General features: G+C 52.0%; 5 protein-coding genes across 5 annotated transcripts; 4 read left to right on the top strand and 1 right to left on the bottom strand.

The window, feature by feature from the left end:
* Window positions 1-1,144: 1,144 nt before the first annotated feature.
* Window positions 1,145-4,210, top strand: NUU61_009702 (uncharacterized protein; the record flags this gene model as incomplete). Its single annotated transcript, XM_056660227.1, has 1 exon — window positions 1,145-4,210. The coding sequence occupies one exon, from the start codon at window positions 1,145-1,147 to the stop codon at window positions 4,208-4,210; it is 3,066 nt and encodes a 1,021-aa protein (XP_056506725.1).
* Window positions 4,211-4,928: 718 nt separating this feature from the next.
* On the bottom strand, window positions 4,929-6,931 carry NUU61_009701 (MFS transporter; the record flags this gene model as incomplete). Its single annotated transcript, XM_056660226.1, has 4 exons — window positions 4,929-5,102; window positions 5,161-5,239; window positions 5,311-6,429; window positions 6,510-6,931. 4 exons carry the CDS (start codon window positions 6,929-6,931, stop codon window positions 4,929-4,931), a joined length of 1,794 nt encoding a protein of 597 aa, XP_056506724.1.
* Window positions 6,932-7,684: 753 nt separating this feature from the next.
* NUU61_009700 (putative S-adenosylmethionine-dependent methyltransferase) lies at window positions 7,685-8,737 on the top strand (the record flags this gene model as incomplete). Its single annotated transcript, XM_056660225.1, has 3 exons — window positions 7,685-7,723; window positions 7,824-8,246; window positions 8,516-8,737. The coding sequence occupies 3 exons, from the start codon at window positions 7,685-7,687 to the stop codon at window positions 8,735-8,737; spliced, it is 684 nt and encodes a 227-aa protein (XP_056506723.1).
* A 1,086-nt stretch (window positions 8,738-9,823) lies between these two features.
* Window positions 9,824-11,969, top strand: NUU61_009699 (uncharacterized protein; the record flags this gene model as incomplete). Its single annotated transcript, XM_056660224.1, has 2 exons — window positions 9,824-10,065; window positions 10,127-11,969. 2 exons carry the CDS (start codon window positions 9,824-9,826, stop codon window positions 11,967-11,969), a joined length of 2,085 nt encoding a protein of 694 aa, XP_056506722.1.
* A 1,560-nt stretch (window positions 11,970-13,529) lies between these two features.
* NUU61_009698 (uncharacterized protein) lies at window positions 13,530-14,768 on the top strand (the record flags this gene model as incomplete). The annotated part of the gene is made up of 1 exon (XM_056660223.1): window positions 13,530-14,768. The coding sequence occupies one exon, from the start codon at window positions 13,530-13,532 to the stop codon at window positions 14,766-14,768; it is 1,239 nt and encodes a 412-aa protein (XP_056506721.1).
* Between the last annotated feature and the right edge of the window lie 292 nt (window positions 14,769-15,060).

The raw sequence follows: 15,060 nt of genomic DNA, 5'->3' as shown, positions 1-15,060 counted from the left end.
GAGAACAGGGGTTGAGTGTAGGAACCGAAGAAATACAGGTACCCACAGACAACAAGGAGAAAAGGATAGGTCCACGAGGGATTTATTTTATTTTATTTCATTTCATTTGGTTTTCAAGCTTCCATGGAAACATTCGAAAAAAAAAAGATCGAAATCGGAAGAGCCGAGAGTGGTTCTCGACTGAGATTTCCGGTTCATTTTACCAAGTGGAGCTGGAATGACGTGGGTTTCTGTGCCGTGTTGAGCTTGGAGATGAAAGAGAAGCCAGGGACTGGAGAAAACAGCCTTCAAAGGATATTCATGGATCCTTCCTGTATGTTGATATTGCCTCGTGCATGCTGACATCCAAAGGCCAATCGAGAGGATGAAAAAGGCGACACATGAAACCAGAAGTCAGGACTTTCAGAGAGTTGGAAACCTGTAAAGTGGGCACCGATCGGCCCATGCGATCTTGCGACTAAGATACTAGTGCGAGCTAGGGGGGCTGAAAGACGAAACGAAAGAGAGGGAGGTGTGGGGAATTGTTCTGGCTTCCACAGCCACGACACGAGAAAGCTGCAATGTGAGCCGCAAGGGATGACAGTAGCCCGCCTGGCAGCAGGGCGCTTGGGAGGATTGAGATGGATATCAGAGTGTCTCTATATGGTGTCTCTATATGGCTGAAATGAGTGGAAGAGTAAAGAGAGAAGATAGAAGAGAAGATAATAGGAAGTAAATAGAAAATAAATAGAAAATAAGTAGAAATAGATATATATATATATATATATATAATATTCATAAACAAGGGCCCGCCTATCGATTCGCTCCTCGCGTGCAAAGCCGAGACGCTCGGTTGTTTTTTTCCCTTGTTTTTCCCTTTCCCTCACGGCCTGTCCTCTCGGGCAGGTTTACCACTCCTTGAAACTCTTCTCTTTTTGATGTTTGTTTTTGTTTTGTTTTGTTTTTTTCTTTTTTCTTGTTCTGGATTCTCTCTTTCTTTCTTTTCTGGTCCCGATATCCCTCCTTGAAACCATCTGGAAATCCTGATCCAAATGGGATGTCACTCACAAAGAACCTCGACTCGGAGCTGTGCTTGAGGGTGCGTAACACTCCTGGCATCCTCTGAGGATGGATCACGTATCGACGGTAAGACCTTGAATTCGAAATGGGGGAGAATCATCCCAGATCTCCATGCGAGGGCGGAGGCGCTAACATGGTTGGAACTCAGCTCTGTGCATTGAGCACGGTAGGAATAGCACCCAGCGGTCTTGCACTCGGTCGCGTCGAACGAACACAGAAACCTGCCACCTCTCGAACCCCTCATGATCAGCCACTTGCCCACACCCAACCCACCGATGTCCGGCCACAAACCTCGCGACCGGCCGGGCCCAATGCGGGCCGGGGTTGGGCCCTCGACCAGGACAAGGATGCGGACCTTGCGCGTGCGCACCAGAATTCAGACCTCCGAAGAGCATCGTTGTCTTTTAGCGCTGCGAGGCTTCGACGTCGGGGTCAAACCTTGACCAGTCCGCCGTTGCGAATTCCGGAGAATGAACCGGCCGATTCCCACACGCGACGGCCATCCACTGGTTGGTTACGACGGCTGTCAATAGCTTCTTTCCAGACAGAGACTCCCTCGGCCAGCAGCCCCGTGACGCCTTCATTTAACGGTTCCGCAAGCCCAATTCTCCCCCGTCCGTCCAGCCAACGGAGAGCGCCAAACAAACTAGTCAAGCGCTCGCCCTCCCAACATTCTAACTCCCATCCTCTCTTTGTCAACACCACTTCCTCCCCGTCCTCATCCGCATTACGCAGACCGGCGACCAGCTATCAGAGGTCGGAGTCCATGCGCCTTCAGTCCCCCTTGGCCACGGAGTTTGCCTCTCGTTTCTCGGAACGCTTTGATGTGGAATCGCCCGCGGTGGGCGATTTCGACGTCGACAAGCGGGACGAATGGGTTTCATACCTACTGCCAAAATCCGAGAAATTCTCAGAGAAGCTGGCCCGCAAGCTGCCTACTGCAGGAGGCCCCAATGTGCAAGGGATGGGACGGATCATCTCGAATCATGACACACTACCGGCCTTGGTTCTAGCTTCAGCTATCACAACCAACACCACAACGGCACCTCGGGGAAACCATTCTGTACCGGAAACCCCAGTTGACTTATACAACCCTTTTCAAGCTGCCAACACTTCTTCTGAAAGGCCAGTCGAAAGGCCGACTCACAAACACTCGTACTCTCTCAATGATGCCAATCCGAAAAACACCATCGTGACCAACACGGTGACAGCTTCGGGCACACCGATTCCAGGACGGCCCCGTGGTGGTTCGTTGAAACGCGTGAAGGGAAGGACATTCTCAATCCCCCGTTCAGAGCTCTCCCTAGGAAAGTCTGTACCAAGTTCACCACAGCCGCTGCAACGGCGTCACGTCACCGATCCCACCGTTTCCCATCATCCACAGGCTGTTCCGCTGTCCGACTGGGCTTTGGCTGCACCAGATAACAGAGGTTTTCGAGCCGCTCCTCGGTCAGTATCTCACGATTACAATATTGGACTTCGTCGACAGCGTCCGCTTACGTCGGACGCGGTCACACTCTCTACGTGGCAACATGTCACTCGTCCTGAGAGCTATACCTACTCTTCTCTCCGCCGTCGACCTAAACGACATTCAATTGCCGCATCGGATCCCTCTTCCACCATTATCGGCTCCGATGATACGCGGGTCTTCACGTCCAGTGATGAATATGAAACCGATATCATGAGTGATTATTGGGACTCCGTTCGCACTCGCGAGACCAGCACCAGCGGTCTGAAGGGCCTGTGCATTGAGACGATGTTCGACAAGGCAGGCGCGCAGCTGTCCGAGGAGGAAGTCGCAACGCTGGAGGAGCTCCTCCCGCGTGGCTCTTTTGCTTCCCGATCATTAGAAAAGGATCCCCAGCTCTTCACCGACACCCTTCTTGCCTCGCCTCCCTTGCCCCCGGCTCCGATGAATGACAATGCGTCAGTTCTGTCCGACGTGCCAGACGAAGATGCGTGCAGTATGATTGGGGCCCTGCCTGGCGAACCCGATGGCCCTTCGTTCCCGTCACCGATAGCATATTCATCATCAAGCAATCCTGATGCACCGGAATCCCAGCTCTCTGTGGTCAAGAATCCCCCGGATTCGTTGGTTGATGTGTCAGGGCCAAATCAGAAAATGAACATTTTTGACTGGTCTGAACAGGCACGACCGGATCGTGACATGTCAGATTCCGAGACCCGGCCCAGAACCGTGCATGGTAAACAAATTGGTGTCAATCGAGGGAGCCGCGCAGCGTGTCGAAAAGCACCATCGACTGTCCACCTTCGCAGCCAAAGCGTTCCGGTGGCAAGAGACCTTCCGGCGAGTGATTCTCGTCAGAGTTCCGGGAAATTTGGTACCTGGGGCTTGGGTAGCAAAGGCGTCAGTGAAGACTGGGACAGCGATTTTGACTTTGATGACACAGAAGAGGTGACCGCAAGCCAAGATCCAAAGCCGGCGGACGCGGCCATCGCAACCCAAAGCATGACGGTTCCACGGGCCATTCTGGAGCGCCAAGCAAGCCTTCGTGGTCAATTTGGACAGGTCCAGGAGCTGACATTGCTGGTGGAAGAGCTCAAACGCTTGCGACATCAAGCCGGCGTGTTGGATCTTCTGAGTGGCCCCTCCAGTGAACTGTGGAAAGAAGCGGAAGGCATTGTCAATCTTGCTACGATTGATGAAGAAGACGATCGCCGCTCCCCTCCAGGGTCACCCTCCTCTCTCACTTTCAGTTTTGACGAGTCTGATGAAGAGGGCATCAATGCGTCCAAGCGAAACAGCGAAGGCTCATGGCAAGGCATTTCACCGCGAGAACGGACCCCTTCCAATCCACCATTTGAGCAACAGCTTTCCAAGGACTCTCCCAAGTCAAAATCTGTACTCGATATCCTTCAGCCCAAGCGCAGTGATCACTCATCCTTTCCCGAGCTCAACCCAGCCCCGCGCAGCCAGAAGCTTCCCTTTGATACACAATCACTTCGAGATCTCGTTGTGCGTGCTGGGGTGGTCACCCGCGCTCTCAAGGAAGTGATCCGCAAAGCTGAAGGAGTGGCCACCAGTCCGCAAGACATGTTCCCTTCCGACCCACCCTTTCGACGCATTTTCGACCAATCTTCTCATGATGACCTGGCCAGTTTCGAGGCTGCATTGGCCGAGATGCAGTAACCTTCCCGGCTATTGTCACACCGGACACCCCTACGATGACTCTCCCTACGAGATGACACGAACGACACTTGAAAACCATGTGCATGAGCATCTCTCATTTTCCTTGACTTGTCGATTTTCCCTTCCTTTCCTCCATGCTCTCCTGTGAGCAGATACCCCATATCCGAGGTTCCATTAGTTACGCCCATTCCTCCCCTGTACAGTTTCTTTCCTCATGTACATTGCCCATCCGTACGTTTGTTTTCTTATCTCTTTTTTCCCCTTGCGTGTGAAGACCACACCTTTTCAGCTTGCACGAGCGCCTACGGGCCCATGTCTATTTCTTTACCCCTTCATCATCCTTTCATTCCTTTCGTCTCTGTTTCATATTTGCGCAGCTCATATTCCATAATTGCGCTGTAATACTCACGGAGGGTTTCTGATCAAGGTGGATGATCTGCACTGATGTTCAAAAACGAATGCTCCAAAAGATGAAGAGCAATGAGGTATAATGTCATGCATATTGTTTGTGCCTCGGGTCATACCCAAGGACCGAAGAATTTTGAATGAAAATGGCACAATTCAGTCTGATGCAAAGACATTAAAAATTTCAGTTTAAATTCGGTATTTCCTCAGAACCCTAGGTATAACTTGAAGCAGCGGAGGCGCTGAACGGTATATCTAAGAGTAGCAAACACGCTCATCAACAGGCAATAAATACTCAAACCACGCACGCTTGTTACTCGGTCCACTCGTCATTGTGGGCTTGGATTGTCATCATGTAGTCGGTGGCAAACTTGCTCTTAGCCCGGATCTTAGGCCCATAGAGATAGAAGAGCACGGGCATAGGGATCAATACGGCGGCCACGCAGCCAAGCAGCGTCCCGGCCCAGTTGACGCCAAGGGAATTGAACTAGACTGTCGATCAGCAGCTGCTTCTACTACAAGTGTACTTGAAAATCATCACATACCATGTAAGATGCAAAGAGCGGGAAGCCTGCGCCGGCCGACGACCGCAGGATACTGTTAGCAGCCAGGGCAGAGGCAGCACTGGTTTGAATGGTGGTTGTCAGTGCGATTTCTCTCGAGGGGAGAGGGGAAAGCCCTTGAGAGGTACTCACAAGAGGAGATATGCGTCGACAATATAATTCAGGGCCTGGAGAAAGATACACAGCAAGCCAAATCCCGTCAAGAGACCAGACAATGTAGGCACAATCCAGTGGATATCGGCTTTGAACCCGGACCAGCCAAACCAGAAAAGTCCACCAGCGAAAGCCACGCTCCCCACGATGGCCGGGGGCAGCCGCCACTCGGGGATCGGGATGCCATTGTTGGAATCGAGTTTTCCATTGTACCAGGGCTGTGTGAGGATGATGAAGATGCCGCCAATGAACTCGCCGATAATGATGCCCAGGTATGGGAGCCCACTCACACCCTTTCCGAACCCGTGGATTTTCTGGAAGACAATTGGATAGGCCGTCAGGAAGAGGTAGAGTAGGCCATACAGAAAGGCCATGTAGATACTCAAAGATAAGACGATGGGCTCGGTGAAGAGGATTTTGATCGGCCGGCTGAAATTCTTCTGCAGTAGTTCGCGAAGATCTACTTCGATTTCTTCCTGCTTCGCATGGATCCCCCAGTTCTTGGTGCGCCGGCGTAGTTCCGCGGCCTTTTCGATCAATACCACCGGTGGGTAGGTCTCGTGCATAAAGAAGAGATCCATGATCAAGGCCGAGGCGCCCATGATCCCTGTGAGATACTCTGTCCAGCGCCAGCCGAGATGACTCTGTACAATAAAGCCGCCGATTGTCGAGGCAAACAGCGGACCCGTAAAGACTGTCATGGTAAATAGGGTGATGGCAAGGCCACGGATGCGATTATCGAAAATGTCGGAGAAGACGGCGGCAACAACTGCGATAGGGCACGCTCCGAAGAACCCCCCAAAGAAACGGCACAGCATGATGGTCTGGAGGTCCTTGGCAGTTGCGACGGCAAACTGAAATAACGTGAACCCAAACATGGCAATCAGAATCGGAAGACGTCGACCGCTCAGTTCAGAGAATGGTGCCCATAGCACCGGCCCCGTCGCAAATCCCAGTACATATAATGACAAGCCCAGGGTTCCAACTTCGGTTGAGACATGGAATTGAGGGGATATGACGGAGGTTGCGGTAGAGTATATACTGCTGGTGAAGGTGGCATTGAACGTTGTATATGCAAGCATCATGGCTGTCGCGATCCTACATATCGCCGTATGAGTGCCGGCCCTCTGTGCCATGTACCATGTTCTCCAAGACTTGTTTCTTTCCTTTGTACTTACTTCTTCTTGCTGGACCAATTCTGCGGATGCAAAGGATCGTCAGGCCCTACAAACTCCACGACATACTCTTCCTTTGCAGGTAGCGGAGGCGGGTATGGTTTGCCCGCACCGAACTCGGGGAGAGGTTTCCGCGGCACTTGCGGCTTCAGGCCAGCGCCAACTGTTGCACTATGCTGGCTCCGCTGGGTTGCGATCCGACTGAGTGCTGTCGGATGTCGTTCCAGGCCTGTTCCGCGCAGGGAATGTGCCGTCTGGACTCGAGACATATAGTCCATCGCATCCTGGGACGAAGAAAACGACGAGGTATCTGAGGAGGAAGTCAAGTTTGGGTGGTCAGGATTGCTGTCTAGGCTTTGGCTTCCTACACGATTAGCATCCAATTCTGCTTTCTCCGGGTCTCGCGATGTGGATGCGGACTCCATGATGAATGGAAGGCGTAGTAGTACGATAGTATTGAAAGGAGAGAGAGGAGCGAGAAGGACAGGAAAAGAGAGACCAAGTGAAAAATAGAGAACAGTGTTTTCTTTCTAATTAGATAAAATTTCCTCCAGCCAGGTTCGGCTGTCATAGTCCCTTGGCAGCTCCAGAGGCAAAATAGAGCCACGATGATCTCAGATAATCGGACAGCTTCCCGATATTTAGCTCGAGCCACTCGAGCTGTCTACTTCTCTTCTACTTGATGCTTCCCACATACTCGCAACTCCCAAGTAATTGGTGACCAAAATACCCAACAATATCTATGCCAGGTAAAATTGAGTCTCTTATCAACGGGCAAGGCTATACTCGGGCTATAGTCCCAGGGTCTCGGTTATTCAAGGCCTGACGTCAGCCTGACCATGAGGATGCATGAATATATATACACTATACTGACTACTCTAGGAGCATTGCCTTATTTTCCAACCAGAAAATTGTTTACAGGAAATATATAAGCCAAGGATGCAGCCAAATAAAAATATATGGATAAATTATCCGTCCCATAGTCTGTTGTGTATATACAACTTTGGAAGGTACCAAGTATATATCAAGAAATTGAGATCCCAAGCCCCATAAACAGCACAATCGAACAATCCGAGACTTCAATCACAGACAAGGCTTGAGACTGCTGTTTATATCTACCTACTATATGTGAGATCTTAGTGGCATTGAGCTCCACATTACCTAGATAGGAAGTGGACATGACTCGGTATCGTGGACCTCCCACATTCCGTATAAGAGTGTTGGGAGTTCAATTGAACAATATAAGCTCAACAGAATCTCTCTCTCCCTCTCTTACTCTCCCCGCTGGTCCCCTTGGGCACCACACACCCCGAAAAGACTTTCAGCGCGTACACCAAAGATCAAGGTGCCACCTACGTGCAGGCACGCTCAGCTTATCACTCCAATTTGTTCAAGCGGATCGTCGATCACCATGTGTCGACCGGGGGACAGCTCGGTACCCTTGTCGATGTTGGCTGCGGACCAGGGACCGCAATTCGAACCCTGGCCCCCCGCTTCGACTACGCTATTGGGTTGGACGCCTCCGAGGGTATGATCGCTACTGCTAGACAACTGGGTGGCACTTCAGCCAACAATCAACCCATTCGGTTCGAATCTTCGTCCGCCGAGGACCTGGGAGCGGACACAAACATGATTCCCAACGGTACCGTGGACCTGATCATCGCGGCCACTGCGGCGCATTGGTTCGACATGAGCCGATTTTGGCCTCGCGCGGCCGAGTTGCTGCGACCAGGCGGCACGGTAGCATTGTTGACGATGAATCAACAGGGAGTTTATCCTCCAGTGTCCAATGCTCTAGCAATTAACAAGAGGAACAGGAGCTTCAGTCATATAAAGAGCCCGGGAAGCTGCTCGTCTGTTCCTTGTATACCGACCTTGCGCTGCCCTGGTCTCTCACGTCGAACCCCGTGAGTGGGTGTGACCCTGGCTCATTTTTCCGAAAGGAATGGGGCACCCCGAGCCAGGATGATGCAGAAGCCATAGATTAAGAAATTGGTATTGCTATTCAGCAAGCAATCAACCTGGACACGCTCGAAGCAGTCATCAGAGCCGCTAGCCCGGTGACGCGATGGCGACAGGCTCATCCCGACCAAGCTGGGACAGAAAAGGATGTGGTCAAGATGATCCGAGGGCAAATTGCCCGTCTGCTGTATGAGGCTGGAGTGTTACCAGGCGAGGAAAGAGTCAAAGTGAGAGTCACAGAGCGTCTTGTTGATGGTGAAGCGGGTTGAGGATGGGCATCGGGCATCTTCGTAGGGTCCCCATCTTGACCACCAATTCATTTCAAGCAATCAATCCCAAGCCTGACTAGACCACTTGCAGCCAAAGGGCTTATCTGGGATTGTTCTGCCAAGAGATGGAAATGTCTCGGGGCCCCGAGGCCACCAGGATCCTGGTAACTTGGTACCTGCATGGATGCAAAACAACAACATTTCTCTTGAGTGAAACAAGCATCTGCAATGTACAGAGGCCAAGGCGGGTTTAAATGCTAGGGACTCGTTTGATTTACATCCATCTTTGATGTAATTTAATATTACCAACATACACTCAATACCATCAATATATACATTACATACATTACATACCGTGTGGAGTACTGTACGAGCAGCCTCCGCTGTGGACCTCCATTCAGGGGCAGCCCGGTGGTGATTGGCTGCGAAGGATCCTCTATTTGGCCCGTTTCACACCCGCCTTGCTTGCTACAGCTTTCTCTCTGGAAATCAAAACAAATATAGAGAGACCAGAGTATGTAGGGAATCTTGTTTTCTCTGTCTCTCTTTTAGTAAAGATGTAAATAATCACTTTAATCACCTCTAGGTGGAAAATAATAAGGTTAGAAATGTCAGGATTCAGGAGACTCAAAATAGCATCCAGGGGGGACCCCCGTATCTTTGTACCATACAGGGCGCACAGTGACCTCTAGGGTACATCCACAGCCGCACAGTGGCCCATACAACGCAGGGTCTCACAATGTACTTGTAATCAGCTAGCACAAACGGACCCCATCTAGAACCCCCTTCTCCTCTTCCCATCTTCCTCTCTTTCTCTTCTCCTTCGCACACTCTTTGGCTTTTTGGCTTCGACCCTCATTTCATTGTTGGCTGCTGGCCGCCATTCCTTCTTTTCCCCTTGGGATATTCGTTATCCTATTCATTCCTTGACTTATATCCAGCATTGCCATTCTATTGATTTTTTTTTTCTGGCGAGAATCAGTCTCGTGTGGATGTCTGCTCTGATTCTTGTGACGTGATCTTAAATGAGTCCGAGTATCCACAGCCAACAGCTCTCGCCAGCTCCTTTACTCGGTGCCATCCAAAATGCCTCACGCTCATCACCATGCTGGGATGGGGCATCATGCACCAGTTCGACGGGAGGTGATTCCTGCTGATGAATTGCCACTTCCCGTACCCGAGATCCCATCCTTCGCTTCCAGCACTCCAGCCCTGGTAGCAAGAGCCCCGAATCCAGACTCGACATCAACCTGCAACGATGGAGACAATTGTGAAAAGTCCACCAGTGAAATGACCACGACGGTTCTGCCCGTGGTACTAGGTGCATGGTATGTGATACTTGAAATCCCCATCCCACACAAGGGAACCCTGAGACTGATCCTAAATTAGTGTTCCCATCTGCTGTGCCATCGTTGTGCTTTTTTTGCTTCACCGAAGACACGTCAAGAGATTAGTTCGGGAAGACGCCGATGATAAGCACAGGTCCCTCGACTTTGGACTCGATGAGGTGGAGCCCAAGGGGAAGAAGCAGAAACTACATCCACCAATGCCTCAGACGGCTGAGCATAATCATACCAAGGGACTATCTCTCGACATCGGCCAGCCTTATCTGATGCCCCCAGGAATCCACGGCTCCACAGATTCGCTGCATTCACTGTCCCGATCAATGACTGGTGAAGATGACAAGTACCGGCCTGCCACTATCTTTTCTCAGGACACAGGCTCTGTTCGGTCGTTCCCCAGAGCACCCCGGGATGATGCATCCAGCCTGGCTGGGTCCACAACACGCTTTGGACATGCTGAGGAGCCTAACTCGGGTCTTCTGCGAAACGCACAGCGGATGTCTCGTTCGTCTCCTCCGCTATACAATACCCCCGACGAAGCCAATGGACATGCCAACTCCCCCCAAGATCGCCTTGCGCCATTCCCTGGATTTTCTGCAACTCCTACCGATCGTGGTGAGCTTATGACCGCCGGTGGCCCCATGGCCAACGACCAGAGCAGGGACACCCGGCCCCAGGAGCCCCAGTCGAACCACACAGGTTTCCAATTCGAACTTGACGACACGCATAACTCAAACCCCCACCAAGACCAGCTGAACTTCCCGCTCCCGGAATCTGCGCCATCGCGAGAGTCCGAACATGCCCAGTCTTCGGTGCAGCTCCCTCGCATTTCTCTGCCATCGAGTGATGCGACCAGTGATTACGAGGATGAGCGAAAGTCGGATCCCTCGATCCCCGCGGTGAATGTCAACGGGCCGTATGCATCGCAACACGACGCAATCCCAAGCCACCCCCCGTTGCCCGATCTCCCCGAAGAGCCCCAGAATTTGGACCTGGCCTATGACAACCGCCGGGATACTCGCCGCCTGACTCTTGGGTTGCGTCCGCTCCCGCCGGAAGACCCGTCAGACAACCCAGAGCAGCGCGCCAACCGGATTCGGTCGTTCTACAAGGAATACTTTGACGAAAGCAAGACAGGACGGGAAACTACCTACTATGAAGACTTTGGTCCAGAGTTCTACGAAGATGGTGGGTTTGTCTATGATCCGGTCACCGGGGAATATTACGATGCCGCTCTTGCACCGTTTGCCGAGCCGATGGGTCGTCGAGCCATGACTCCGCCGCCTCGTGCTCCGCCGCGTTTCCAAGGCGGTGGCCGTCACATGGCGACCAGTTCCGCTGGCTTTAATGGTTTTGCTCCGGGACCGCGGGCATTCTCGTCCGCCTCCGGCCGGCTGCCCGGAGCCCGGGGTCCGCGCAAGCCGATGCCTCCCCCGGCACCATTGCAAACCCTGCCTACCCCTCACATGCTGAAGGACGATTCCATCATGACCGCGCTCGATTTTGCTCCTGGGAAGAACTTCCGGGATCAACGTGCGGGTCGTCCGGAAACGCCCATCGGCGAGGTACGGCCCTACAGCCCGGCTGTGCGCGCCCACACCCCGCTGGCTTCTCCGTTTGATGAACTCTCGGTGATCCCGAGTGCGCACGCCCTGCGGAAATCGGGGACATATACCAACCTGGACTTCGCGCCTCCGCCCCGGTTCAAGAACAATGATGCGGGCAGCGATGCGGGCAGTATTCGCAGCAACCGCACGGGGATCTCGAACACGCACATGAACAACATCCGCATGGGTAACTATCGCGTTAGTCGGTTGCCTTCGGACATGGTCGGCACCAAGCAGGACTTGATGTCCACCCTGCGTCCAAACTGGGACATGCGCAACTAAAAGCCTCGGCGTGGTCCGCCGTCCCATGTCATGACTCTTGTTGGGGCTTTGCACCCGTGATGACTTGTCGATTGTGTTTTGTTCTTGGTGCCCTCGGTGCTCACGGTTTGGATATCTCCCCCCCTTTTTTTTTTTTTTTTTTTTTTTGTTTAATTTGTTTCTGGACATGTACTGTCTCTTCTGGCGTAAATATATCATGGTCGGATCCTGTTTCGTGACCTTGATTTTTTTTATTTTTCATTTTGTTTGCCCAGGCAATTTGTCGGGGCTGTATATATACATCTACCCTGAAACGGACCACATCAGTCTAGGCCAATTGCGCCGGTTCTATTTGTTCTCTTTCTCCTAAATCTTTGTTCCCCGAACATGTCATTACCTCGGGTGTGTGATGACGTTGACAAGTAAAGTCCCTAGTCGACCAGAGAATCCTTAGACGGGACGAGACTGACAAAGGAACCCACTCGGGCCTTGACGGTTTGGGTAAGTTAGCCGCGTTCAGCCTGTGGTTCAGAGTCAAGGCTTTTCTTTTCTTTTCTTTTTTTTCCCCGTGGAATGTCGGCTAGCAAGCATGCATCCATCAATTCATTGTTTCTAGGGATGTTTTCATATTTTCATAGAAACATGGGAAACTTGAGAATTGCCAGATCTCTCAGGGGGGGGGGGTAAAAGTCCAGCCAGAAACAAGATTACCGCCGATCAGGGTAGTTTGGTATTGTCAGAGTTATCGACAATCGAAAGATACCAAGGTCGCATCCACAGAACCAACGGTACAGTTCTCATTGAATTTTCTCTCCCGAACCTCGAACATCAGCGATTTTGTATATATGTGCAGTGGGCTATTTGGTGTTTTCAAATGGACCCTGTGTACTAGTCACCCCAAGATAATTCCACATGGTTGAAGTCGCCCCCTAGACACACTACAAAGGGAGACACACATGGCCAATCCAGGGAGTAAAACAAAAACAATCAAAAGGAGAGTAGAGGCACTTCTAGTAGATAACCATAATTAAGATGGATATCAGAGAAAAAAGAGATATGCATCATCAAAGAGCCTGCTTGCAGCGATTCTATTAATACCACTAGGAATGCAGATACGAGCGACTCCACTTCCCACACTCTCTCGCTTTCTCGCTTTCTCCCTCGCCTTTCTCTCTCTCTCTCTCTCTCTTCCCTTCTCTCATGGCTCCCGACTAGTTTCGGGTTGAGTGTGAAGTTGCCTCCGGATTCTTTTTTTTTTTCAATTCTCTTCTGATCCGCTTTTTATTCTATTTTTTATTTTTTGTTCTTTTTTTTCTTCCCTTCACTTTCACTGGATTATCGCCAATCCCCCTGAGGCATCCTAATCAACTCTCCGGATTCTCTTTAAACGCGTCTGAACCCGTCTTTCGTTTAATCTGTTTTCCAGACGCTCGTGATTTAATTATTGATCCTTTATTCTCATCTTGAACACGAGTCCGGTGAAATTGCTTTCAGCCCCGACGTGTGGTCTCTTCAAAATCGTCTGCCCGGTCCACGATCGCATCGAACCCATTCTAGTTTCTGCTCGACACAACAGCCATAATGACGAACCAGGCTAAGCCGTCTTCCAATGTGCCGGCCGAGGCGACCACCGCCAGCTCTGCGGCGGATCCAACCCCGACCAACAACACCACCGGCAGCACCACCGGCAGCACTACTGACAGCACGACCGAATCATCATCGCAACCGACGTCTGGATCATCGTCCGAAGCACCATCGACTTCGTCCACGCCGGCTCCCACGACATCAACGGAAAACCCTACCACTTCCAGCTCGTCTTCATCCGAGTCTAGTACCTCAGCTCCATCCACCACTTCAGAGCCCTCCACCACGACTTCCAAATCCGACTCGACTTCTTCAGACAGCCCCACGCCGACCACCAGCTCCACCGTGATCAGCAGTTCTTCCGATGGCAGTTCAACCTCGACGACGGTAGTTTTGACGTCTACCGATTCCGCAACCGCCACAACCGGCGCGAGCTCGACCTCGGGCTCAAGCGCGTCTCAGTCGGCATCCAACTCTGCTGCGCTGTCAGGGAGTGCTGCATCAGACAGCGGTGGCCTTAGTCAGGGGGGGAAGATCGCAGTGGCCGTTGTTGTGCCCGTCGTTTCGGTGGCATTGATCATTGTGGCCGCCATCTTCTTCTGGCGTAAGCGAAAGGCAAACAAGGCGGCTGAGGATGAGCGCCGGAAGGAAGTGGAGGAGTATGGCTTCAACCCGAACAATGACCCTACCCTCCCTGGTGTGGGAGGTGTTGTGGCGCCCAAGGATGACACCTCGTCAGGCTACCGTGGCTGGGGAACAACGTCTGCAGGACGCAAGGCATCGACGAACCTGTCTAGCGGCATGGGCATGGCCATGTCGGAATCAGGGAGCGGCGCAGGCTATCACCACGGGGCCACTCCCAGTGAGGGCACCGTTCAGTACTCGGATGGAGCAGGACGACCGAACTCGGGTGAAGTGGAACCGGTCGGAGTCCTGGGGGCCGCCCCGACAGCGTCCCAAAACCGCACCGGTGACATTCACCGTGGTCCCTCCAATGCGTCGTCGGCCTACTCGGCCGCTAACCGTTCCGAGGCATCGGATGAGAGCCATATGTCGACAGGGCACCCATCGGGTGGCTACTATGGTGACAACGCATATTACGGCGAGGGCCAAGGTTCATATGGTGATGATTATCAACCTGTGATCCGCGATGTCCAGGCGCGCCGCAACACGCGCATTGAGAATCCCGGTGTCTTCCCACGACAAGGGAACGCTGGCATTGCCCAGAATTTCTAAACGGAACCCCGTTGAATCCCATCATTATCTTCAACAAAACATCCAGTTTTCCCATTCCGTTTGCGGAAAGTTCACTCTCTCCCGCTATGTCTTGACCACCGCCGACTTCCATTCCTTGATGCCGGCCTTTACAGGCCCAATGTCTCGATTTTTGTTTTCTCCCCCGGCGCGATGGACCTTCGATTCACCATGTTTGTATTGACCTATATCTTTTATCTTATCTTCATCTTTTCTTTTTCTCTTTGCTCCTTTTCGCAAGTTTCTTTTTCCTTTGAATGTTTTGCCCATCAGC

Source organism: Penicillium alfredii, assembly GCF_028826965.1.
Source record: "Penicillium alfredii strain IBT 34128 chromosome Unknown utg000012l_segment0_segment0, whole genome shotgun sequence".
NCBI lineage: Eukaryota > Fungi > Ascomycota > Eurotiomycetes > Eurotiales > Aspergillaceae > Penicillium > Penicillium alfredii.
The sequence above is the reverse complement of the archived record's forward strand: the minus strand, read 5'-3'. Positions and strand labels throughout refer to the sequence as shown.